Genomic DNA, 26,289 nt, shown 5'->3' with positions numbered 1-26,289 from the left:
GATTAGTAGCTAGACTGGTTATTAGCATAAATTTTATGTGCACTGGGGCTGTGCAGTTAAGTGGATTTCACTATATTATGAAATATTATATCCTGAAAATAATGGTAAACAAATTGCTGTTTAATTACTCTCTTTTCCACAAATAGATAATTTCACCTCAATTAACATTTTGGTAAAAAAAAAAAAAAGAGAAAAAAAGACAAATATATTTGGTTGATGTGTCGTTAGATTGGAGACAGAAATCAGTTCTACTTGTGTATCTATGTATTAATATTTTCTCCAGCATGGACTAAGAAAAGTAAAATATTAGAAATAATAAATATCAAATTAAATATCCTTGAAACAAATGTAGGCTAAGCTAATTACAGTTTGAATTCCAAAGAATATTGTTGAATATAATATTGAAAATAAAGAGATAGATTGAATAATTACAATCTATTATAGCCACTTCAAATAATGTAATCAGAGATAATTTCTCATTTTCTACTGTTTTGTATTCTTTAGACTTACCTCAAGTGGCATATATCCTCATTCTGTTATCAAGGAAGAGGAAGGTCCATCCCAGGATGCATCGGCACGTGTTTCAGTTGATTTTGAAGCTGATGCCGAAGAAATGGCTGATGTCACATACTTTCCATATCACCCACAACCTGCAGCAGTAAGTCATTGGGTCGTATCATACATAGCAATATGTCCATAGGAATTGTGTCTTAGCAGAGGTGAAAATTCTCCAGAATGTTCTGGAAACTGGATTGTAGCTTAAAACTGTTTCTGTCCTTGTCAAAGGTGATGGGGAGGGATCTAACTCAGTCAGTAGACCGACCCATTGAGCTATTTCTCTTTCCAGCCAGTGCATCACGACTGGTATATCAAAGGCCGTGGTATGTGCTAATCTGTCTGTGGGATGGTGCATATAAAAGATCCCTTGCTGCCAATTGAAAAGAGTAGCCCATGAAGTGGCGACAGCGGGTTTCCTTTCTCAGTATATGTGTGGTCCTTAACCATAATATGTCTGATGCCATATAACCTTAAATACAATGTGTTGAGTGTGTCGTTAAATAAAACATTTCTTTCTTTCTTTTTTCTTTACTTTGATGAAGCTCACCACAGACACCTACTTTTCAAGATCTGCAAAAGTTTTCGGATTTTTTATTCAATGTAATTTTTATCACTTATAGTATATTTTGTCAGTCCTATATTAATCTGGTCATGCTGTAATCCAATGTTTTCAAAAAGCATTACTTACTTGTTAAAAAATTATGTTACAAGTTTAATTGAATAATTTAAGCACAATGTTTGTTTTTATATCTTTCAGATGTGTCGATTTAATGCACGGAACAATGGCAGTGGCTGTTTTGCGTTCTCGAGAAAAGTTGATTACATGCGTGCTGCATTTCGCAGTGCGCTTGAACGTCATTTGCACCCTCCTGCTCACAAGTGAGTTTGATATTGAAGAAACATTTTTAAAAAGTATTTACTGTAACTTGATTTCAAGATGTGGATAGGGGTTTGGTATAATCTGACTTTAAGATGAGGGTCGGGGTTTGTTATAATCTGACTTTAAGATGAGGGTCGGGGTTTGGTATAATCTGACTTTAAGATGGGGGTAGGGGTTTGTTATAATCTGACTTTAAGATGGGGGTAGGGGTTTGTTATAATCTTGACTTTAAGATGAGGGTCAGGGTTTGTTATAATCTTGACTTTAAGATGAGGGTCGGGGTTTGTTATAATCTTGACTTTAAGATGAGGGTCGGGGTTTGGTATAATCTGACTTAAGATGAGGGTCGGGGTTTGGTATAATCTGACTTTAAGATGAGGGTCGGGGTTTGTTATAATCTGACTTTAAGATGGGGGTCGGGGTTTGTTATAATCTGACTTTAAGATGGGGGTAGGGGTTTGTTATAATCTGACTTTAAGATGGGGGTAGGGGTTTGTTATAATCTGACTTTAAGATGGGGGTAGGGGTTTGTTATAATCTGACTTTAAGATGGGGGTAGGGGTTTGTTATAATCTTGACTTTAAGATGGGGGTAGGGGTTTGTTATAATCTTGACTTTAAGATGGGGGTAGGGGTTTGTTATAATCTTGACTTTAAGACTTTAAGATGGGGGTAGGGGTTTGCTATAATCTTGACTTTAAGATGGGGGTAGGGGTTTGTTATAATCTGACTTTAAGATGGGGGTAGGGGTTTGTTATAATCTGACTTTAAGATGGGGGTAGGGGTTTGCTATAATCTTGACTTTAAGATGGGGGTAGGGGTTTGTTATAATCTGACTTTAAGATGAGGGTCGGGGTTTGCTATAATCTTGACTTTAAGATGAGGGTAGGGGTTTGCTATAATCTTGACTTTAAGATGGGGGTAGGGGTTTGTTATAATCTTGACTTTAAGATGGGGGTAGGGGTTTGTTATAATCTACTTTAAGATGGGGGTCTTGATAATCTTTTTAAGATGGGGGTAGGGGTTTGCTATAATCTTGACTTTAAGATGAGGGTAGGGGTTTGCTATAATCTTACTTTAAGATGGGGGTAGGGGTTTGCTATAATCTTGACTTTAAGATGGGGGTAGGGGTTTGTTATAATCTGACTTTAAGATGGGGGTCGGGGTTTGTTATAATCTGACTTTAAGATGAGGGTAGGGGTTTGTTATAATCTTGACTTTAAGATGAGGGTAGGGGTTTGCTATAATCTTGACTTTAAGATGGGGGTAGGGGTTTGCTATAATCTTGACTTTAAGATGGGGGTAGGGGTTTGTTATAATCTGACTTTAAGATGGGGGTCGGGGTTTGTTATAATCTTGACTTTAAGATGGGAGTAGGGGTTTGTTATAATCTGACTTTAAGATGAGGGTAAGGGTTTGCTATAATCTTACTTTAAGATGGGGGTAGGGGTTTGTTATAATCTGACTTTAAGATGGGGGTCGGGGTTTGTTATAATCTGACTTTAAGATGAGGGTAGGGGTTTGGTATAATCTGACTTTAAGATGAGGGTCGGGGTTTGTTATAATCTTGACTTTAAGATGAGGGTAGGGGTTTGTTATAATCTGACTTTAAGATGAGGGTCGGGGTTTGTTATAATCTTGACTTTAAGATGAGGGTAGGGGTTTGGTATAATTGACTTTAAGATGAGGGTATCTTGCTATAATCTTAACTTTAAGATGGGGGTAGGGGTTTGCTATAATCTTGACTTTAAGATGGGGGTAGGGGTTTGTTATAATCTTGACTTTAAGATGAGGGTAGGGGTTTGTTATAATCTTGACTTTAAGATGAGGGTCGGGGTTTGTTATAATCTGACTTTAAGATGGGGGTAGGGGTTTGTTATAATCTGACTTTAAGATGGGGGTAGGGGTTTGCTATAATCTTGACTTTAAGATGGGGGTAGGGGTTTGTTATAATCGACTTTAAGATGGGGGTAGGGGTTTGTTATAATCTGACTTTAAGATGGGGGTAGGGGTTTGCTATAATCTTGACTTTAAGATGGGGGTAGGGATTTGTTATAATCTGACTTTAAGATGGGGGTAGGGGTTTGTTATAATCTGACTTTAAGATGGGGGTAGGGGTTTGCTATAATCTTGACTTTAAGATGGGGGTAGGGGTTTGTTATAATCTGACTTTAAAATGGGGGTAGGGGTTTGCTATAATCTTGACTTTAAGATGAGGGTCGGGGTTTGCTATAATCTTGACTTTAAGATGAGGGTAAGGGTTTGCTATAATCTTGACTTTAAGATGGGGGTAGGGGTTTGCTATAATCTTGACTTTAAGATGGGGGTAGGGGTTTGCTATAATCTTGACTTTAAGATGAGGGTCGGGGTTTGTTATAATCTGACTTTAAGATGAGGGTAAGGGTTTGCTATAATCTTAACTTTAAGATGGGGGTAGGGGTTTGTTATAATCGACTTTAAGATGAGGGTAAGGGTTTGTTATAATCTGACTTTAAGATGGGGGTAGGGGTTTGGTATAATCTGACTTTAAGATGGGGGTAGGGGTTTGCTATAATCTGACTTTAAGATGGGGGTAGGGGTTTGTTATAATCTGACTTTAAGATGAGGGTAAGGGTTTGCTATAATCTTAACTTTAAGATGGGGGTAGGGGTTTGTTATAATCTGACTTTAAGATGGGGGTAGGGGTTTGCTATAATCTGACTTTAAGATGGGGGTAAGGGTTTGCTATAATCTTGACTTTAAGATGGGGGTAGGGGTTTGTTATAATCTGACTTTAAGATGGGGGTTATAGGGGATGGGGGTTTGCTATAATCTTGACTTTAAGATGGGGGTAGGGGTTTGTTATAATCTGACTTTAAAATGGGGGTAGGGGTTTGCTATAATCTTGACTTTAAGATGAGGGTCGGGGTTTGCTATAATCTTGACTTTAAGATGAGGGTAAGGGTTTGCTATAATCTTGACTTTAAGATGGGGGTAGGGGTTTGCTATAATCTTGACTTTAAGATGGGGGTAGGGGTTTGCTATAATCTTGACTTTAAGATGAGGGTCGGGGTTTGTTATAATCTGACTTTAAGATGAGGGTAAGGGTTTGCTATAATCTTAACTTTAAGATGGGGGTAGGGGTTTGTTATAATCGACTTTAAGATGAGGGTAAGGGTTGTTATAATCTGACTTTAAGATGGGGGTAGGGGTTTGGTATAATCTGACTTTAAGATGGGGGTAGGGGTTTGCTATAATCTGACTTTAAGATGGGGGTAGGGGTTTGTTATAATCTGACTTTAAGATGAGGGTAAGGGTTTGCTATAATCTTAACTTTAAGATGGGGGTAGGGGTTTGTTATAATCTGACTTTAAGATGGGGGTAGGGGTTTGCTATAATCTGACTTTAAGATGGGGGTAAGGGTTTGCTATAATCTTGACTTTAAGATGGGGGTCGGGGTTTGTTATAATCTTAACTTTAAGATGAGGGTAGGGGTTTGCTATAATCTTGACTTTAAGATGGGGGTAGGGGTTTGTTATAATCTGACTTTAAGATGGGGGTAGGGGTTTGCTATAATCTTGACTTTAAGATGGGGGGGGTAGGTATAATCTGTTTAAGATGGGGGTAGGGGTATAATCTTGACTTTAAGATGGGGGTAGGGGTTTGCTATAATCTTGACTTTAAGATGGGGGTAGGGGTTTGTTATAATCTGACTTTAAGATGGGGGTAGGGGTTTGTTATAATCTGACTTTAAGATGGGGGTAGGGGTTTGTTATAATCTGACTTTAAGATGGGGGTAGGGGTTTGCTATAATCTTGACTTTAAGATGGGGGTAGGGGTTTGCTATAATCTGACTTTAAGATGGGGGTAGGGGTTTGCTATAATCTTGACTTTAAGATGGGGGTAGGGGTTTGTTATAATCTTGACTTTAAGATGGGGGTAGGGGTTTGTTATAATCTGACTTTAAGATGGGGTAGGGGTTTGTTATAATCTTGACTTTAAGGTGAGGGTAGGGGTTTGTTATAATCTTGACTTTAAGATGGGGGTAGGATTTGTTTTGTTATAATCTGACTTTAAGATGGGGGTAGGGGTTTGTTATAATCTGACTTTAAGATGGGGGTAGGGGTTTGGTATAATCTGACTTTAAGATGGGGGTAGGGGTTTGTTATAATCTGACTTTAAGATGGGGGTAGGGGTTTGTTATAATCTGACTTTAAGATGGGGGTAGGGGTTTGCTATAATCTGACTTTAAGATGGGGGTAGGGGATTGTTATAATCTGACTTTAAGATGGGTGTAGGGGTTTGTTATAATCTTGACTTTAAGATGAGGGTCGGGGTTTGTTATAATCTGACTTTAAGATGGGGGTAGGGGTTTGTTATAATCTGACTTTAAGATGGGGGTAGGGGTTTGTTATAATCTGACTTTAAGATGGGGGTAGGGGTTTGTTATAATCTGACTTTAAGATGGGGGTAGGGGTTTGCTATAATCTGACTTTAAGATGGGGGTAGGGGATTGTTATAATCTGACTTTAAGATGGGTGTAGGGGTTTGTTATAATCTTGACTTTAAGATGAGGGTCGGGGTTTGTTATAATCTGACTTTAAGATGAGGATAGGGGTTTGCTATTATCTTTACTTTAAGATGTGATTGGGGGTGGTTGTTATGCACCATGTGTAGTGGTCGTGTAAAACGTTTATTAAAAGAGAATGGTTTTTCTCATATTCTGTATTGGGCATCATGTTCCACAATAGGATTTCTAATATGTACGTTCCACAGTTGTTCAAACATTGTGGATAGAAGTGGTGTATGCATTGTAAATCAAAACTATTCTAGATTTGAAAAAGGTATTTTGATTTAGATGTCAAAGTTTTCAATAGATGTTTGCATTGCACTATTGCTAGCAATGAGTGTAATGTATTGCTAATAACTGAACAAATGGATGGACCATTTTGATGGTGGATAATAGATTTGTAATACTGCTTTGTACTAGCCCTACTTTAAAACATTAGCTTCGGTGTTGGGCTAGCACATTTATTGAACTCTGATCTTGTACAGACTCCGAGATATATTTGAAAATGATTCTTTTATAAGCCCTAAAAGAACTGATTTAAAGGGATATGGTCTTGTATCTTGTGACTCGATGAACTGAGGATACCTGAATAATTTTTTGTACATTTAAAATTATTTGTTCTTATTTTAATTATTGTGAATAACTTTCCATAATCATCTTTGTGATTTAGTTGGATTTAGAGGTTCATCTCCAGAATTGCCTTTGTCCCAAGACTGGCATGCTTTTATGAAGTTCAGATTCATTTTCTTACTTCAGTGTAATACCTGGCCTGGTATTTATAAAACTTTTAGAGTCTAGACTCGAGACTCTATTATAGTCTGAGACACTAATGCCATACCAATTGAGTCTGGAATCTAAAAGTTTTATAAGCACGGGCCCTGGTAATTATTATCACATTTGAATTTCAAATGTGTTTCAGAAATACATTTTCTTTAGTGATTATTACATTGATGATAATTTTAAAAAAATATTACCGTATTTGACCGGAAATTAGCCCATGTCTAAGCTCCCCTCCATTTTGATAGTATTTAAGAAATTAGGCCCTCATTCGTAAATAAGCCCACTCCCAACTTCGTCACCTTATAAATAACACAAAACTGCAAGTTTGCTCAAAGTTCATTTAAAAGGTCATACCTCCTGCAGATAATTAAACACAAAGGTAACACAATATTTTACCACTAGTGAGATTTAGTAGTCTAACAGTAACAGTGTGTAACATTGTTTTCAATCTCATGCCTGCAGTATTTCTGTGAGTACCCAAACCCAAGTCTGAACTAAAACCAATGTCTATTTTTACCACCACACTGGGTCCGCAGTTAATGCTAATTAGGCAAATACCTTATTCTGATTGGCTAAGAACAGTGGCCTAGATTGACAATTCTTTGTAGTGTAAGCTGGCTGCCAGTCAAAAACATGTGTATACGCTATTGAGTTTGTTGTTTTAAGTCTTCTCAGCATTAAATTTTGAATGTAAATAAACAGCACTGGTAAGTAATTGTAACATAGAAGGTGTGTTTCTGATAATTAGATACTAGTAAAAAAAACAATTTAATTAATAAACAATTATTATTTAATAAAAACAAATGGAACACTAATTAATAGATGTGCTACTGGACGTTTTTCGTTTTCTTCCTAGTTCATTTAATTATTATTTATTTTAATTATTAGGGTTTTTGGGGGTTTTTTTCAACAAAACTGGCCCCTTGTCTGGGAATAAGCCCACCCCATGCTAAGCTTACAGTGAGTTGTCTTGGCCCCCTGGGCTTATTTCTGGTCAAATACGGTATGTTGTTTGTTTGAGTTTTACTATCTGAATAGGGGTTTTTTTCACTCTCATTTCAGAAAATTGTGTGTGGAATCGAAACTTCCCAAGGAGCCTCACATTGCAACGAACTCCAAAGATCCTTACGATTTCAATTTGATGGACACAAGTGGTGTGACGTACACCAATCTCAACAGTGGTGTCGTCAATTCCTCACACAAGATTGTTGCCATGAAACCCAAATCAAAGACATCTACTTCGGCTTGTTCTGGCAACAAATCGCCCAAAGCTACTCTCGGCTCAAAGAGTCCTGGGTCAACGAACATGTCTTCAGTGTGTGGGGGTGTGAACCCCGTGAAGCGAAAGCGTAGTGGAAGTGGGCAGGGTGTGGTGAACGTGACGAGTCACAACACGACGGTGGCCTCGGCTTCTCAGTTGTCGAACATTTTCGGCAACATCGCCACCATCACCAACACAAACAGTCCCATTACTGCCATTGCCATTCCGAACTTTGGAGGCGCAGCTCTCGGCCATATCAATGCAACGCTGACTTCGAATAAGCAAATACAAGTGCCCAAAAATAATATCATCAAAGACTTCAACCTCGTGTTGACTGGCATCGACCCGTCCATGATCAACGGGCAGGTGATGAACATCACCACCGCTCAACTCGCCGACTTCGCCGCACAGGCCCAGCTTGTCGGGAGGGTGAGTTCCGCTGATGACAAGAGTGCTAAGCGAAGTCGGATTGTTGGTGCAAACAGCAAGCATAGTCCTACTACTGCCAAACTTTCAACGAGTAGCATAGACACGTACAAGACACTGCAGGGCAATAGTGTGATAGTTCCTCAGAACGCGGTCCTCGTAGACAATTCATTGCAAGGGCACGTGCTAACAGGTCCAGTTTCATTGTCCACGAGTGGCGGGAGTACGATCGTGTCGCTAGGTAACGCGACCATCGCTCCGCCCCAAGCTAGCCCATCATCCACACCAAGTCCTATGTTCAGAACAGTAAGTATTACCTGATTGCTTATAACATTCCATAGGGATGCCCATACTGACAAGTTTGAAAAGTATTTTGTTGCACAAAGACCACAAGGAATGCCCTTTGTTAGGTTCTTAGGTAACTTGTTACATAGTTAAAATTAAGTTGCATGTTGATTCTATTTAGTTGAAATTAGGTTACACACACACACATATATATATATTTCTTTTTAAAGCAACCTCCTACTTTGATACACTGAACAATGTATATGTTGTAGAATTGTAGTTTGTACTAAAAAAAAAGTTATTGAACATTAAAAGTTTTTGTTTAAGAAAAAGAAAATGTGTAAATCTAGTAAACTATTGATAATTTAACTTGAAAAATGCTTGTTTATATTTAAAAAAAGAATTATTCAAAAGCCAGTAATTGCAAAGGGTGTTTTATATACTGGGAAAAAAAAATAAGGAAACACTTGGTGTCGTAGACCAAATTTATTTCACTATTAGTGCTTTACTATTAGTGTCATACCATAAGTTATAATGTCTGTATCAGTTACAAATATGTAATGTAGGATTGAAATTTGAAATTGACTGCCAGTAACACTGTTAACTTTCTGACACTATTGGATGAGGGTTTCGGTTGCAGTCATTCTTTGCTGTTCTTTGCTGTTAGTGGTCATATGATCCCTTATTTCTGTCCCTCAGTATATTATTGATAATTTTTCATTGACCTTTTTTTTAATCACTGAAAAGTGTCTGAGCTCTAGATGGATAAGTACATTGTGATGAAAATTAAAAATGTTTTGACAGTTCAGTTCAGTCTACGCCAGGAAAGGCGAGTGATCACTCCCGCTCCCCTCCACACTCGCCTGGAAGGTTTTAGGAGAGTGGCAAACTGATCGCCTCTCACTAAAATATTTAATACATTTTATTTGACACATCAATAGATTGCTCACCTAGCACAATTTCAGGAGAGTCATCTTCAGCTCGCCTTGATTTTACTCATGGCGAAGACTGCAGTTAGTATTATTAGTATTTAAAAAATAATTACTGACATCTGTTGCAGCAATGTTACAGTGATAAAGAACTAATGGATAATTGTCAATTGAGTTATTTTATTCTTTCATCCATAATATTCCTTCATTAACTTGTATTGAATAGCTCTGCACATGTAAGTGTTTAATGGGGCACTGGAAGGGTGCATGTATGTGAAAACCTGTAGAGGAACCAATGGGAATATTTGTTAACTTTGGCAGGGCTTTTTTTCCCCAGCCAGTGCACCACGACTAGTATATCATAGGCCATGGTATGTGCTATTCTGTCTGTGGGATGGTGCAAAAGATCCCTTGCTACAAATGGACAAATGTAGCAGGTTTCCAAGTCGATGATTAATAAATCAATGTGATTATTAATAATAAATCAGTCTGCTTTATTTGTGTCATTAAACAAAACAAACGTTGGTATGTCCGAGTAATTCAAGCATTTGATGTATATCAATACAGACTATTACAAACAAGTTAAAATCATTTCAGATAAAATATTTAAGTCCATTCCTCGTCTCATCTGCCCTGCTTACTTACCAGAGAGGTCATTTACTTTATAGCGAATCTTTTAAGTTATGTTAAAAACATTTCCCCTCTCTCCTGAAATTGTGAAAATACAATAGATCTAAATGTCTCTCTCACTTACCAGGGGCAGGATGTAGCCCAGTGGTACAGCACTCGCTCGATGTGCAGTCGGTGTGAGTCGATCCCCGTCGGTGGCCCCATCACACTATTTCTCGTTCCAGCCAGTGCACCATGACTGGTATATCAAAGGCCATGGTATGTAATACCCTGTCCGTGGGATGGTGCATATAAAAGATCCCTTGCTGCTAATCAAAAAGAGTAGCTCATGAAGTGGCGACAGCGGATTTCCTCTCTCAAAATCTGTATGGTCCTTAACCATATATATGTCTGACGCCATATAACCGTAAATAAAATGTGTTGAGTGCGTCGTTAAGTAAAACATTTTTTCTTTGTTTCTCTCACTTACCACTAGTTATCAACTAATCACTAACCCACTGTATTGAATAGACAATCCAGATAGTTGAGGTGTGAACCCAGGACAGCATGTTTGAACCTTAATTGGATATAAGTACGAAAATAACTATAAAATGAAATATTATTACTGGTTATGGCATGAAATTTACAGGGCTAGCTCTGGATAAACAAAAGATTTTGCCAAATTATCTATAAAAATTTAAAACCATAGTTATTTTCCAACAAAATACCCATTATTGCTTGAAATTTGTTTGCCAAATTAAAATAAAATTCGCCAATTGTTCCTAAAATAGCAATTGACAAATTCGGCGAGTGCTAGAGCTATGTGTGTGTACACACACACACACACACACATACACACACACACACACACACACACACACACACACACACACACACACACACACCAGTTAACAGTAGTCATAATATATGAAATGTGCTGAGGTATTATAAAACCATTCCGGTATGATCTGTTTTTAATTTTACTCATTTACTGTTGTTTTTATATACAGTACAGTGTTGGGTTTGAGACTGGGGACAGCATTTCCCGTAAAAAGTGAATGAACATATACTAAGCATGTTTGAATCAAAAGTAAATGTAAATCTTAGTTGTGAAGGAAGTTCAATTAATATTTGTAATTTTTAACTTCAGGACTCTGTCTGTCCTCAAGTGTCCTCATCTCTTCATAACGGAGTCGTCTCTTCATCTTCAGGTGAGTAGAGATGTCTTGACAGTTTTAACACAACCACAGATCTGAAAGTTCTATTGATTAAAGCCGATGTTCAAATCTTACTAGCCATTGCAATTCATATTATATTTATAACATAAATTTTATTGTAAAGCTCCAGTATGATAATTAAAACATAGAAAACTACCCACAGTGTATTTCTATAGACATTACCTGTCCTCAAACAAGTGCACCTCCCCCCCACGCAAGTGGTCTGGTCCGAACATCCCAACAGCCAATGGGATGGCCTAAATTCTTCTACTGCATACTGCTCTCTAGTTCCGGTCACATGACTGTAACTTCCTTCTTTTTCTCTTCGCTAAAGGGTCTGGACGTCCTTTTGCTTGGCTCTGTTTGGAGTCAACTTTTATAAGACCTTTGGTTTTGTATTAGTGTTTGGGTGAAATGTTTTTCACCTTCGTTTTCATTAGCTTTCGTATGTTCTTTTCGCGTATTTCACTTGACTTCCAAGCGTTTAATTACATGAAATGTTGTTTATATTGCCGGTTGTCGTGTCGGACGCCATTTGCAAAATGGCGTCTGTGTTGACTGGCTTTGTGTTTGGGTGAAATGTTTTTCACCTTAATTTTCGTTAGCTTTCGTTAGCTTTCATATGTCTTTCGCGTATTTCGCTTGACTTGCCAAGTGTTAATTACATGAAATGTTGTTATATCGCCGGTTGTCGTGTCGGACGCCATTTGCAAAATGGCGTCTTTATTTACCGGCTTTGTATTTGTGTTATGGTTGGTTTTTCTTTCTTTTCACAGATTGAAAAATTACTATTATCATATCTGATAATGTTCAGGCGACTAGTTCGAGCGTGTTACGCTGCAAGAAGTTAGCCGGCGGCGACCCAGGTTGTCGTGTTCGTGTGGCCTCACTTCTAGATGCGACCTTTGTGCGGGCTTGTCTGATGTCGAGTTCGCGGCTTACCTGAAGGTGGTGTCAGCGAGGACCAAGAAGGTGGAATCTTCGAGGACCAAGAAGGTGGAATCTTCGCCTTCGATTGCTGACTCCGTGGCGGAAGAATTACGTTCAATTCTACCGACCATGCTGGAAGAAACAATGGCGTCAATGGCGACCTTACCTAAATCGGCGAGTTCGGGGTCAGGTCCGGTTCCAGTCCCCTCTTCAGGGGGTGCGGCTTCTTCAGCTCCACCGTTACTTAAGACTTCGGATGACAGGCCTGCGGTCTCTACGCAGCCCTCTAAGAAGCCGGCTCATTCAGATAGACGCTCCACGGATTCCAAGGCTCACCGATCTTCGGCGGGGAAGTCCCCTTCGGCGCATCGGAGCCGGGACCGTAGCCGTTCCACATGACCTGTATGGCTCCCTACGGTTCCACAGATCGTCAGCGCCAACCTTCAGTTGATGTGGCTTCCAAGGCCTCCGAGGGCTAGACGGGACCATCCACGGTCCGGTTTAACCAGCGGCTTCCATTACGGTACATCGATTGGCCTGTGCTCGAGTTCTACGAGACTTTGGTGATGAAGCGCCTGCGGCATCTGTCATTGAAGAGCCCGACTCTACGGACCATATGACTATGAGGGATTGCTTGGCGGCTGTCTACGACATGTTGCCGTCCTTGCCACATCCAACGACGATGTGGTCATCCGTTCCTTGGTATCCACACGGGACCGCCCACGGTCCGGTTCTCCGGTATCTCCATCGGGCCATGACCAGAGCGACTGGCCTGTTCACGGGTGCTACGTGACTTTCTGATGATGTATCGGTTCATGCGGTGCTGGAAGATCTGGATGCGGCGGACCACTTGTCACTGAGGGATTGTCTGGCTGTCATATCTGATATGCTACCGCCGCTGGCCCATCCACCGGTTTCAGCCAAGAAGGGTCCGGGTTCGATGATCGCCACGGAGGTTCCACCGGCAGATATCGGCATTCGATCGTTGGCTGCCACAGGCCCCCGTCGGTTTACACGGCTACCAGTAACTGGCCCGTGCGTATCGTTGTTCCAGCAAGCAGACGGAGCCCTGTAACGAATTGGAAAATTGCGTCATCGGCTCACCGTTCGGTACCGTCGTCCCGTGATCGATCGAAGTGGTGCAGTGTCCAGGGTTCCACCGGCTCCTGCCGGTCCGTGTACATCGTACCGTCCACACCAGTCGGCAGCTGATTCGGCGTTCAGGGTTACACCGGCTCCTGACGGGACCGTCCACGGTCCGTGTTTCCGATGCAGCCAGTACATTGGATCGAAGTGCCTGTGCCAGGTTACTGACCGATTTTCCAGATGATGCGTCGGCACCTTCCGTTATAGAAGATCCGGACGCAGTGACCCACATGGCTGTGACTGTTTGTCTCGCTGCGGTGTATATGCTTTCGTCACTTCACAGTCCACTCGCACCATTCTAGAAGGTTTCCGTTTGAGGACTGATCCGATGTCGGTTTACTTGAGTAGACTTCGTTTGTGCCGTTCCCCATTCGTCACAACGAACGTATCCCGTCTTCAACCTATCCTTCAACGGTGTGACGCCGGCCTTGGATGACGCTGTTTCCGGCGGGACCAGACGTCTTCCTAGAACTTACAGATTGGCACGTCCTGTCGATGGCTTCAGTTCAGCGTACATGTTGTACATGGCGACCATAACTCCTCATGTGCAGGATGCCAGAGGATATGCCTTGTTCTAGCCGTCGACTTTGATGTTGGTCTACCTTATATCTTCCGTGACGTCGATGTGCACTACGATTGCACACTATCGTCAACCGACTTGCCTGAAGCGATCCATTCTTGACTTTCAGCACAAGCCGGTAATCTTGGCAGACCTGTGGTCTACATACGGCTCTTTGCCGTGAAGGGGTCGACGTTACAAGCGTTCCGGGTTGGTGACGAAGAAAGTCTACTGGTCCGGTCACTTGTGTTGAGATCCCGTGCACCGATATTCTCTTGTTCGAGGAAGGTTCAGCGACATTCGGCAGATCGTTCTCTATATCCGGTGGCGATGCAAGACAGTCGCTACTTCCGCTGGTTCCGGAAGTTATCCAGTTGCCATCACGTGGTACGGGGGTTTTACCGTCACCGTTTTCCTATGGTTCATTGCGGCTTATCAACTCACTGACGTTTACTGTTGTTACCGCCAGAGTTCGTGACCGATGCTGTCTAGATGGTCTCTGCTGCTGTTTCGCACCGGGTGGTGTGACGGCCGTGGATTTTAGCCGGTTGCTGTTTTGCGTTGCTTCACTTCCAGGTATATCGGGCATGTAGCGTAGCGAGTTGCTACGCTGTCTTGGCTCTTGCCTGTATCACGGGGTCGCTGTTTCCGATGTCTTGATTCCTGAATCACTCTATTACTGTTTCATGAAGTATCATTGCAAGAGTAATTTTTTGACGTCGGCGCAACATTTTATGCTTAGAGGTCGCGGTATCCAGTTTGTTTCTGAATCCATGCATTCAGTACAATAACGCAGATTTGCTGATCCGGTTACCAGTCGCCTTGCAGTCCAGTCCCTGTTGGTGGCTGTGGTTTCCAGATGAAGCCGCTCTACACATCAACCTGTTGGAGATGTTGTCAGTTACGTCATCTTTCATTGGCGAGAGATGCTGTCAGGCGCCTCTCTCATGGTAGCCACAGACAGTACTACCGCGGTGGCTTATATCAACCGTCAGGGCGGAACCCACTCCAGCAGTCTGCTGCAGTTGACTTATCGTCTCTACAAGCTGGTTGACGAGATTCCGTTGCAACTTCGGGCTCGCCATATTCCAGGGGTTTCCAATGTACTAGTCGACACACTGTCTCGGCCGTCGTCTCCACAGCCGACGGAATGGATGCTCCATCCCGAAGCGTTTCGATGGGTGTGCGACAGACTTTGGACACCAAACATCGATCTCTTCGCCACACGATTCAACCATCAGCTGAGGGTTTACGTGTCTCCGGTGCTGGATCCCGAAGCTCTGGATCTCGACGCCTTGGCCATCAGCTGGGAACAGATGGACGCGTACGCTTTTCCTCCACGAATCCTCCTTCCAAGGGTGCTTCAGAGGTTTCAGCTGTACCATTGTCGCCTGTTACTCATTGCTCCAATGTGGCCATCCAGGATGTGGTATCCAGATCTAATACGTCTTGCCGATCCACATCCTTTACCGCTGCCAGACTGGGATCATCTGTTGCTGCATCCCACGTCAAGACTATACCATCCACGTCCGCAGTTGTTCCAACTGCACGCGTGGACTTTATCGCCAAGAGTTTGAGAAAGAAAGGTTTTTCTTCACAGTCTACGGCGGCCATTTTGAAAGCGCACAGATCATCTACTACTGTGGCTTACAACGTCAGATGGCTTTGCTTTCACCGAGGGTGTGTCCGGCAAAACCTCAAACCTCAGACGATCCAGATACTTCGTCTTGCTGGGTTTTTTTGGCTGTATCTGCGGACCACTTTACGATTAAAGGGGTCTACCATTGCTGGGTACGTTTCGGTCATCGCTACTGTTCGTGATGTCGCTACTGGAACGAAGTTATCGGGTATTCCTGAGATCCATAAGATGATCAAAGGGTTTCGCCTTGATGATCAAGTACACCGGTTTCGGCCACCAAGATGGGACCTGAATCTGGTGTTACGAGCGTTATCGACCGCACCTTATGAGCCGATCGAATCCTCTTCCCTGCAAGACTTGATGCGGAAGACGGTGTTTTTACTCGGTTTTGCCACGGCTGCCCGTGTCTCAGAACTCCATGCTCTTGATGTAGACTTGGTACGTTTTCACCAAGATCGGCGTGCAGTCAACTTGGGGTTACTCATGAACTTTGTTGCAAAGAATCAGTTACCAGACCAAGCGCCTCGTTCGTATGTTGTGCAGGCCCTCTCCTCTATCGTTGGTCCGGCGGACGTTGAGGACTTGGCGTTGTGCCCTGTCAGAGCCCTGCACCAGTACATCGAGAGGACCAGATCTTTTCGACAACATCGCAAAAGACTTTTCCTTTCCTGTAACCAGAGTCGGTTGAGGGACCTTACCAAGAACACGGTGGCCACCTGGATCCGGTCTTCTATCCTGACCGCCTATCAGAAGGAGGGTTTACCTGCTCCGTCTGCTTCTAATCCGCATGAACTCCGTGCCTTGGCTGCCACGATGTCCCTGCACTGCAACACACCCATTCAGCACATTATCACTGGTTGGTTCTGGGCTACGGACTCCATCTTCGCCAACTATTATCTGAGGGATGTCTCCACAGAAGACGTTGAGGGGTTCCATCATCTGGGTCCGGTTGTTGCTGCACAGACTCTGTTGAATACAAGCCGTCCTCGTCGCCGTTGATGTCTGTCTGATTCTGGGCTGCATACCGAGATGTCCATCGAATAGACAGATGAGGATTGCTTAGACTTTTGTTCTTTTGCACAGTTCACGTACTGGTGCCGGAACTTTTGTCTCGATAACCTTTACCCTGCACTGCATGTGGTTATTGGTTGTCGTTATTGAACTAACAGATCTTTGGTGTACTAGACAGAAAACACTCGGGGGTCTTGTTTTGTTCAATGTTCTGACGGATGCACCTCATTAGGTTGTCGCTTGTTATTGAAAAACTATAACACTTCAATACGTGAGGGTTACCTAACACCTGCATCCCTGGTGGCTACGTCTTCCCACCCTGTCAGAACCAGCATGAGATGTGGCTTCCGCCTCCTGGTCCATGTGTTCTAGGAGCCGTACCTGCCACTGCTGACGGATGCCACCATTCTGGTTGTTGTTACTAACATCACCTGCATTGGTCTGTGACGGGCATCCCTAGGATGAGGGCTTACCAAGGTTGGCCTTATTCTTCCACTAGTCAGCCTCTTTCCGGTTGGGGAGTTATCACAAGCATCTACGGATCTCGGCACCCACCACCATCTGTTGAATGCTGCACTTGTTTGAGGACAGGTAATGTCTATAGAAATGGAGAAAACTTGAGTGTTTTCTCTTTTATAGATACATTACCTGTCCTCAAGATTCATCCCGCCCGGGCCTCCCCGCTTCCTGTTCTCCGTGCGATGCGCTCAGGGAAAAAGAAGGAAGTTACAGTCATGTGACCGGAACTAGAGAGCAGTATGCAGTAGAAGAATTTAGGCCATCCCATTGGCTGTTGGGATGTTCGGACCAGACCACTTGCGTGGGGGGGAGGTGCACTTGTTTGAGGACAGGTAATGTATCTATAAAAGAGAAAACACTCAAGTTTTCAGATCCATTTTTAACTACAATATACATGTATTTTAAAATAATATCAGATTTCTCCCCCTCCCCAATCTTTAAAATAACCCAAAAAAACGCTGTTAGTAAATTATTAACAGATTATTAAAACAGTGTTTCTATGTTTTTAAAATATTATTTCCCCCTTCCCCAGCTGCCTTGGTTTTAAAAAACCCAACAACACCATTAGTAATTATCTTTCTTTTTTTTTCTTCCAGATCATAAAGCAGCAGCACTTTACTAATAGATTATTAAAACAGTGTTTCTTTGTTTTTTAAATATTTCTTAGGTTAATTTTCCTGACTATTTTATGGCAGAATTTGTGGAATTATTCAGATATATATTTAACTACAATATACATGTATTTTAAAATAATATCAGATTTCTCCCCACTCCCCAATCTTTAAAATAACCCAAAAAACCGCTGTTAGTAAATTAACAGATTATTAAAACAGTGTTTCTATGTTTTTAAAATATTATTCCCCCCTTCCCCAGCCGCCTTGGTCTTAAAAAACCCAACAACACCATTAGTAATTATCTTCTTTTTTTTCTTCCAGATCATAAAGCAGCAGCACCTTGTCAACGAGCTAGTTCCAATATGGCTAAACACACAAAAGCAGGTTTAACAATGAATATCGCCCCCGGACTGTTGCACGCCTCGGGCCAGGTGGGCTCCCAACTGTGCACCAGTCAGGGCATTACCACAGCACAGCTCTGCACGGGCCAGGCTCTCACCGCCTCACAGCTAAGTCAGCTGCAGATGAAACCGGCGCAGATAAATATGTCGAAAAACGTGAGCGGAAAAATAACAATGCAGCCAGTGTCTGTGACTATTCCTATCGTGAACCAGGCCAGTTTTAATGCCTTGGCGACACAGCAGGGTCAGCAACGCACACTGTTTATGACGACGAGTACAAACGACGGTTCGTCCAAGCAGGAGCTGCATCTGCAGCCACAGATATCAAACTCTCCTTCAAACCTGATCTCCTAGCACGACACAGGGAAACGTCCAGCCAGTGGATTGCTTGTAATAACCTCTCTCTCTCTCTCTCTCTCTCTCTGTCTCTCTCTCTCTCTCTCTCTCTCTCTCTCTCTCTCTCTCTCTCTCTCTCATTCTGTAGTGGTTTGTTCCAAGTGCTTGCAGAACCGTTTGTGATATGTTAGGGTCTTTTTTTTCCTCTTTTTTTTTTTTTTTATTATTATTTTTTTAACCTAAGTTTTTCTCTCTCTCTCTTTTTTTCTTTTGGGGGTGTGTGTGTGTGTTCACTAGTGATAGGACACAAACAGTGTGCAATTAGGTCTGTGTTACAAAAAATAACTGCCAAATGTGAAGCTCAACTCGACAGTTACAGTATCATGACATTGTGCTTTAATGGTTAAAGAAAAATGTGCAAAGATTTGAGATCAGACAATCAGTGCATATAATATATAGATAAATAATAAATATATATATATATACATGTGTGGCTACATCCTGCTGTAAAACAGCTCTGTTGAAAATATCTTATTATTTTTAAAAAAAATTAAATTTGTCTGTATTGACTTTTGTTAAAAGTCATTAATTTTGAGAGAATTGTACAATGATTATAAATTCTAATATAGAAGTGATTATTCTTCCCATTTTCCATAGTACTGAATGGGTGCAAGCATTCTACCCTTGGTGTATATTGTTATTTTCAGCAATCTAAATTTTATGAAATAATCACATTGTATTAAGGATACTACTGAAAAGACTACTCAATGCTTACAATCTGTTACGGTGTATTTATTTAGCAGATTGTTCTCAATCTGTAAACTAAAGCATAATAGCTATTTTATTATTTCAAACTTGAAAATTTTATTTAAAAAAAAATAGAGGTAGTTTTAAGACAATATTTTCTTATGGCAATACATAAGATATACTTCCTTATGCTTCCAATCTACATGTTTTGCTTAAATTTATAGGCTTAAAATGCTACCTTTTTAGAAATAAGTATAACAAAACCAACTAGCGAAAGGTTTTAGAATCGCTATTCATGTGGTTAAACTTCCTACTGGACTTTTAATGAAATTTTGACATTAAAAATAATTGACATTTCACAAAACTGAACCTAAAGTTAGCAATAGCTTTTCTTGTGTGAACAGTTCCTGTAATGAACACCTAAAATTTTGTTTAAATAATCATATGTTAGTCCATTTCTAATATATACAAGTATTTTATTTTCAAACTACTACAGTATTAGACTACCTTCATTTCACTTGGTTGTACAAAAATAAAATCCCTTTAAGATTTAATTGGGGGTGGGATCTAGCTTAGCCCGTAGAGCATTTGCCTGATGTGCTCGAGTCTAAGGATCAAGTCCCCTCAGTGACTCTGGGGTTTTTCCTCGTCCCAACCACTGGATGACAACTATATCAAAGGCATCCTATGAAGACTACATTTCAGATTTACAAAATGTTTGACAACCAATAGCCCCAGTGATTAATAAATCAATGTGCTCTAGTGGTGTCAAATATTTTTTTTTTTTAAAGTTAATTAATTTTTCGTAATTGTTTGATATTTTACGAAGTACTTCGTACTGCTATATTGTTGATTTTTGTCTGGATTCTGTAACTAGTGCCATCTTTTGTTATTCCTAAGTTGGTGAAATCTGAATCTTTTAAAAAAACAAAACAAATTATATTGTATAGACTTAAGTTTTGCATTCAAATAGTTTTTATGTAACATTAAATCACGGATCACATACTTTTGGAAATAAAAGTGTAACTTTGCATGTTTATTTTCAAAAACAGAATTTTACTGTACATAATAATTTTTAAAAATTCTGGATTTTGGTGTAAATTAGCTAGAGATTATACTAATTTTCAAAAGTTTGTTGGTCAGTGATAAAAATAATGTATTTCTTGTACGAAGCAAAATGACATGACAGGCCAGGCTTCATCACCCATTTTTCTAGACTGATATTTCGTGCCAATCCCCACAGTAAAAGTATAGTAATACCACCCTACAGTAAAAGTATAGTAATACCACCCTACTAATTTAAACATCAAGATTATTATTTTTATTCTTCCAATCCTTTTTTTTTTAAATGGGAGGAGGGTGTATTTTGTTTTTTTATTTAGATGAATGACTACTATAATGATATCCATTCAGAGTCTAATTTATTTTGTGGAGGTCAACACAGATTATGTGAAATGATACTAATTTCCATTTGATATTTTACCCTGACACATAAATGTCAGAAGTTAAAGGTAATAGACAAAGATTAATAATCATCTATTAGGCCTCTGATATATAATTGTAACACAGTCTAACTTATGTGACAAGAAACATGCTGCCATTATCCAGTTAGCTGTTTTTTTAATTTATAGCAAGGACTCTTTTTATAAGCAGTACCCTATAGACAGGACCACATACACGAGTTCCCCCGTCTTTTATATACCACTCTTGGAATAGTGGTTTTAATAGAAATATTCAGTGAATGAGTTTTGTCAAAATTACAATTACCTTTGATATTGGTAACTATCTTAACTTTACCTAAATCAACATATGTAAATCGAAATTAATCTTGTCGCTCGTATGGCAATGACGGTACTTGACTCTGAATGACCAAACAGTAGCTTGAATCAAAAATAATTCTTTCTTACCTAAGGTCTAATTTATGTTTTACATTTGTCCTGATGTTGGTAGTCCCATAATATTTTCAATAGGAATAAAATAAACAATGTTATTTGTGCCTAATATTTATTTTGTTTTGAGATTAGTAGCTTCTGTGTCTTGTCTCATTATCTGTGTGCATTTGGAGATTGTTTCGATTTGTTAGTATGCTTCACCACTTTGTGTGAAGCATAGTGGTTTTGAATTTAACACTCCATTTCAGTTGTGTGTACTTGTCCATCATAGGCAAAAAATAAAACCTTCAGTTATTTGCAGCCAGTTCTAATGAATTCACCTCCCTTTACTTTTGGGAGTATGTATTTAAATTTCTTTTCAACTTCACCTGTCCTCAAACAAAATGCATATTCCCCTTAGGATAGTAGTCTGGTTCAAACATCCCAACAACCAATGGGATGGACTAAAATTCTTCTACTGCGTCGTCCTTCCTGTTCCAGTCATGTTCAAATCAGACTACTATTCTTTGGGGAATATGCATTTTGTTTCAGGAAGGGCAAAGTGTTTATAAAAGAAAATACACCCAAGGGTTTTTTTTTCTTCAGTTTCCTCAAGTTTAAAAAAAAATTAAAAAATCAGTTTATCTTTTCTGCTAGATTACCCATAACACTAACAGGATTTAGGATTTGTATATCCCTTGCAAAAAAACAAAAACAAAGTGTGTGATTGTGAAATACTTCTCTTGGCAACTAATATGTGGTAATAATTATGTTATTAGTATTAACTATTCATCCATCCATTATTGGTTTAATAAATGATGAAGTCGAATACAGATACCATCAGTTACATAGTTCCTTTACACAGCTTTTTGTCTTTTAGGTTCTTTTAGTTTTAAATATATTTCATTTGCAGTCATTTGGGTTAAATTTTAAAAACTTTGTCATGGTTAATATTTTTATTATTTTCATTTGTTTTTTTGTTTGTTTTTTTTATCATTTTTTTTTAAATATATATATATATATCATACAGTAATGGAGAAGGGTGGTGTTTGGGTAGAATTTAAATATATTTTTACTTTTCAACACTTACTGTGACTGTTAACATAATTAAAATTGGATGTGTACATTTTGTAATTCACGTTAATCAAATTTTCTTAATTTCTTTCTTGGCTAGACCTCTGAAATCTATGAGTGAGGAAATTACATAAGAGCTATGTACTTCTGTTTGGATTATTATCAGTATGACACGTCCCAAATTTTCTAATCGCTTTGCGTTTGAAATTTATGTGGCCGTTAACTGCCATGATGATAACTTCAATCCAGAACTGTGTTTAATTCAAGTAATTTCCCACGGGGTTCTGATCCTGTCAACTGCCTCTTTACTCCGTGACACATCACTGCAGTGCTGACCCAAGCTCTCGAGTGCCCACCATCTGCTGTGTCAACATTTCTTCATCATTGCTGAAGTTAAACAACGACTGAACTGAAATCAAATCTTGTTTGTTAGTAGGGTGTTGTGTAGCTTTTTGTTGTGCTTTTCGATTTTCATCAAACAGTACATTGTAATGTCCACAATCTAATAATTTATTGCAGCCGGATGGACAATTCTTTCTTTTTTTTTCAATTTTTTTCATATTTATGCTATTTATAGTTGTTACTGTTCAGGAGATTATAATGTTCTATGCATTACCAATCAAAAGCCATATTGGAGAGAGACAAACTCTGTGAAGGGAGATGGTATTAGAGTTAGGTAATTAATGATTGTGAAGTTTGAATCTCAGTACTTAAAAAACAAAACAAATGTAGAACATTGATTGTCTACATAATTCATTGGTTTGTTGCCGGGTTTTGGGGTGGGGTTTTTTTAATCATCATCCATGTTTGGGGTTTTTTTTTCCTTCAATAAAACAAAAACAAAACAAAAAAAGAAAGAAAGAAAGAAAAAAAAACACATTCCAGTTCCTAGACCCATTACTGCTGAAAACTAGAATGTATTGTTAGTTTGTGAAAAACGGTAACAATTTATAGTGTTCAACTAGTGCTGTATTTCAGAACAAATGGTTTCTTTCCCGAAATTTGTACATAAATGGAATTTTTAGGAATCATTTGAGAGTTTGTGTGAGCATTTCATTTGTCATAATATATTCTATTGTTTGCAAGGTTAGTGCCTACAGATGTGTGAAAGGACTTTGAGTGCTATTATTGTTTTGAAAGTGTAACAATTTCCAGACAACCGTTCTCATTGGCTGGATGAAATGTGTCCCATCCACTGATTAGCTGGACTCCTATATACTCCTTGTGCACTAAAGTGGTAGACTGGCTGTGTTCACTTTGTGATGTCATAATGGTATTACCTATATTATTATTATTATTATTATTATTATTATGTATTTATCTTGAAAACTTCCATGGCAGTGCTATCTGTTACTATGGCAACACTGATGGATCAACTACTACAGCAGAAATGAGATGTTGCCAAGACTACGTGCCGTTAATTGGATGCCTTTCAACCAGAGACATGATACTAGAGACTGAAAAGCTAATGGAATAAATTGGTTTTTAATTTTTGGCTCAATATGCTCAGTTGTCACAAAATTTCGTCATGATTTATTTAATTTTTCTTGACCATATTGGACAATCAGTTTAGTTAAATAAAGTGTCATCATGTATATTAAAAGTTATTTCGGGTATCGGCTATTCCAAAAATAATTTTGTAAGGGAGATAACTGTTTTTAATATCCGTCATTCAGTCAAATTCAAAATACACATAATTTGAACATACAGTAACTAAACATTATATACTGATGGAAAAAAAATAAGGAAATGGCAAATATTGACTGTAAACACAATCATCATGTAAGCAAGCTGACCATGTTTCCGACATTCAACCTCACTTTAGTGACATTCAGTCCCATATTATATTTTTGTATTTTATACGACATTACTATGCTTGTAGTGAATTAACATTGATCTAAAAATGTCATATGTTCCCTTATTTCTTTCCATCAGTATATTTGAATTTGATTACCCACATGTGCATTAACAATAAAACTTAATAGTCAGGTCAGGTCATAGGGTTTAACGTGCACATTCAGAGCAAATTGTTGTAGCACACGCCTGTCATGGGTGCTGGTGTCGACTTATGCCAGCTCCTTTGTCCAGAACAGAAAAACTTAATAATGTCGGCAATTACAATTTATTGTACATAACATGCAGGGTGAGATGTGGTTCTGTGGAAGGGTGCTTACCTAAAAGTCAGTTTGATGTAACATTGATTGCCATCGTGGCACAGGTCAAGTTTTTCCCTATCCTAACAAGTGCCCCACCAGCTACCAGCTACCTTGATCAATTAGTGCTCAGGTGTTGAGTATTTCTTTTTCTTCTGCATTTGGGATTAAACCATATCCATGTACTCTTTCTCCCCCCCCCCCCCCCCCCCCCCCCCCCCCAAAAAAAAAAAGAAGAAAAAAAAACAAAAAAACAAAAAAAAACAACAACAACAACAACCACAATAATAATAATAATAAAAATGTGGATGGGAGTAAACCTACACTTTAGTCAAAAATTTTTTTTTTTAATGTACACTAATTGTACTTGGGGTAGCTTTAAAGATTTTATCAAAAATATTTGTATCATTTACCAAATACAATACAAAAATATTTTTATTTATTTTGGATTCATTGTTAAACACAGTTTTGTCTACATCATTCAACACTTCACTGAATCAATATAGTTATTGTGCTAAATCACCTTTGTTTATGTAGATGTCTGACATGGCTGGGTTAAGATAAATACATGATATACATATTTATGGAATACTAAAGCTGCTGTTAATTAGTTGTGCCTTTTACCAGTGACAGCTGCACATTTAATTTGACTCACAGATTTTCTGTGGAATCACATTGGTGCAGTATTTCATCATGATATGATACATTACATAGAATTGATGTTTCCTTCTCTTGTAACATTACAATAGCCTGACATGATGATACAAAATGTAGAACCGATCTTTCATTCTTTTTCTTATTACAATAACTTGATACGATGGTACAGTACATTGAACTGATCTTTTAATTAGTACAATACAGTAGCTTCACATCATGGTACAATATATAGAACCAGTATGTTCATCCTTATATATCTCTTCAGTAGCTGGATCTAACGGTACAATACACTTATCTTTTAATTATTACAATACAGTAGGTCCATGTGATGGTACAATACATCGAACCAAAATTTCATCTTCATATGTCACTGTTCAGAACCTTGATCTCTAATGATAAAATACATTGAGCAAATCTTTTTCATTCTTTCTAGTATCATGTCTCCGAACTGATTGTCTCGTAGACTTGTTACAAGACAATATTTGTTGATGCAATCTGTTCTAATTTATCTTCTACCACAGGTGGTAGATGTGTTTAGGGTGTCACTTCACCAGGGTGACAAAACGGAGCAGTTTGCTCACAACACATGGTGATAAACTTGGAGTTGTTATCAGGGAGAAAAAAATATAATTATTGTATCATAGACACCACTGATATGCATTTGTCTTGATACAGAATAGCAATTTCTATGAATATTTGTTTATAAATGTTTTTTCTACATACCATTGTATATTGATATGCTTTACTGGTTATAAAAAATTTAAAATCTTCAATATAACAATTGAACTGAATAAATTTACATCTGCATAAAGTTAACTTTGTATTTGTTTTTATTTTCCTTAAATTACATTTTGTTTATTATATTGAGAGCAATACTAGCCTAGTTGGGTTAATTTGTATTATATTGACCAGTTTGGGAGAAAGGTAAGGTAACTTCTTAAGAAAGGTAGCATCCTATACTATGGGTTAATTTGTATTATATTGACCAGTTTGGGAGGAAGGTAAGGTAACTTCTTAAGAAAGGTAGCATCCTATACTATGGGTTAATTTGTATTATATTGACCAGTTTGGGGGAAGGTAACTTCTTAAGAAAGGTAGCATCCTATACTATGGGTTAATTTGTATTATATTGACCAGTT

General features: G+C 39.1%; 1 protein-coding gene across 1 annotated transcript in view; it reads left to right on the top strand.

The window, feature by feature from the left end:
* Positions 1 to 25,966, top strand: part of LOC121368150 (ataxin-7-like) — a 41,595-nt gene extending 15,629 nt beyond the window's left edge. Inside the window, exons 7-11 of the mRNA XM_041492752.1 lie at positions 505 to 658; positions 1,316 to 1,437; positions 7,829 to 8,759; positions 11,427 to 11,487; positions 18,233 to 25,966. Of these exons, the coding sequence (XP_041348686.1) occupies positions 505 to 658; positions 1,316 to 1,437; positions 7,829 to 8,759; positions 11,427 to 11,487; positions 18,233 to 18,666 (1,702 nt within the window). The 3' untranslated portion in view covers positions 18,667 to 25,966. The remainder of the gene's footprint in view (positions 1 to 504; positions 659 to 1,315; positions 1,438 to 7,828; positions 8,760 to 11,426; positions 11,488 to 18,232) is intronic.
* Positions 25,967 to 26,289: the final 323 nt, after the last annotated feature.

The sequence above is a fragment of the Gigantopelta aegis genome, chromosome 3 (assembly GCF_016097555.1).
Source record: "Gigantopelta aegis isolate Gae_Host chromosome 3, Gae_host_genome, whole genome shotgun sequence".
NCBI lineage: Eukaryota > Metazoa > Mollusca > Gastropoda > Neomphalida > Peltospiridae > Gigantopelta > Gigantopelta aegis.
Note: the sequence above shows the minus strand (reverse complement) of the source record. Positions and strands in the feature narration are given on the sequence as shown.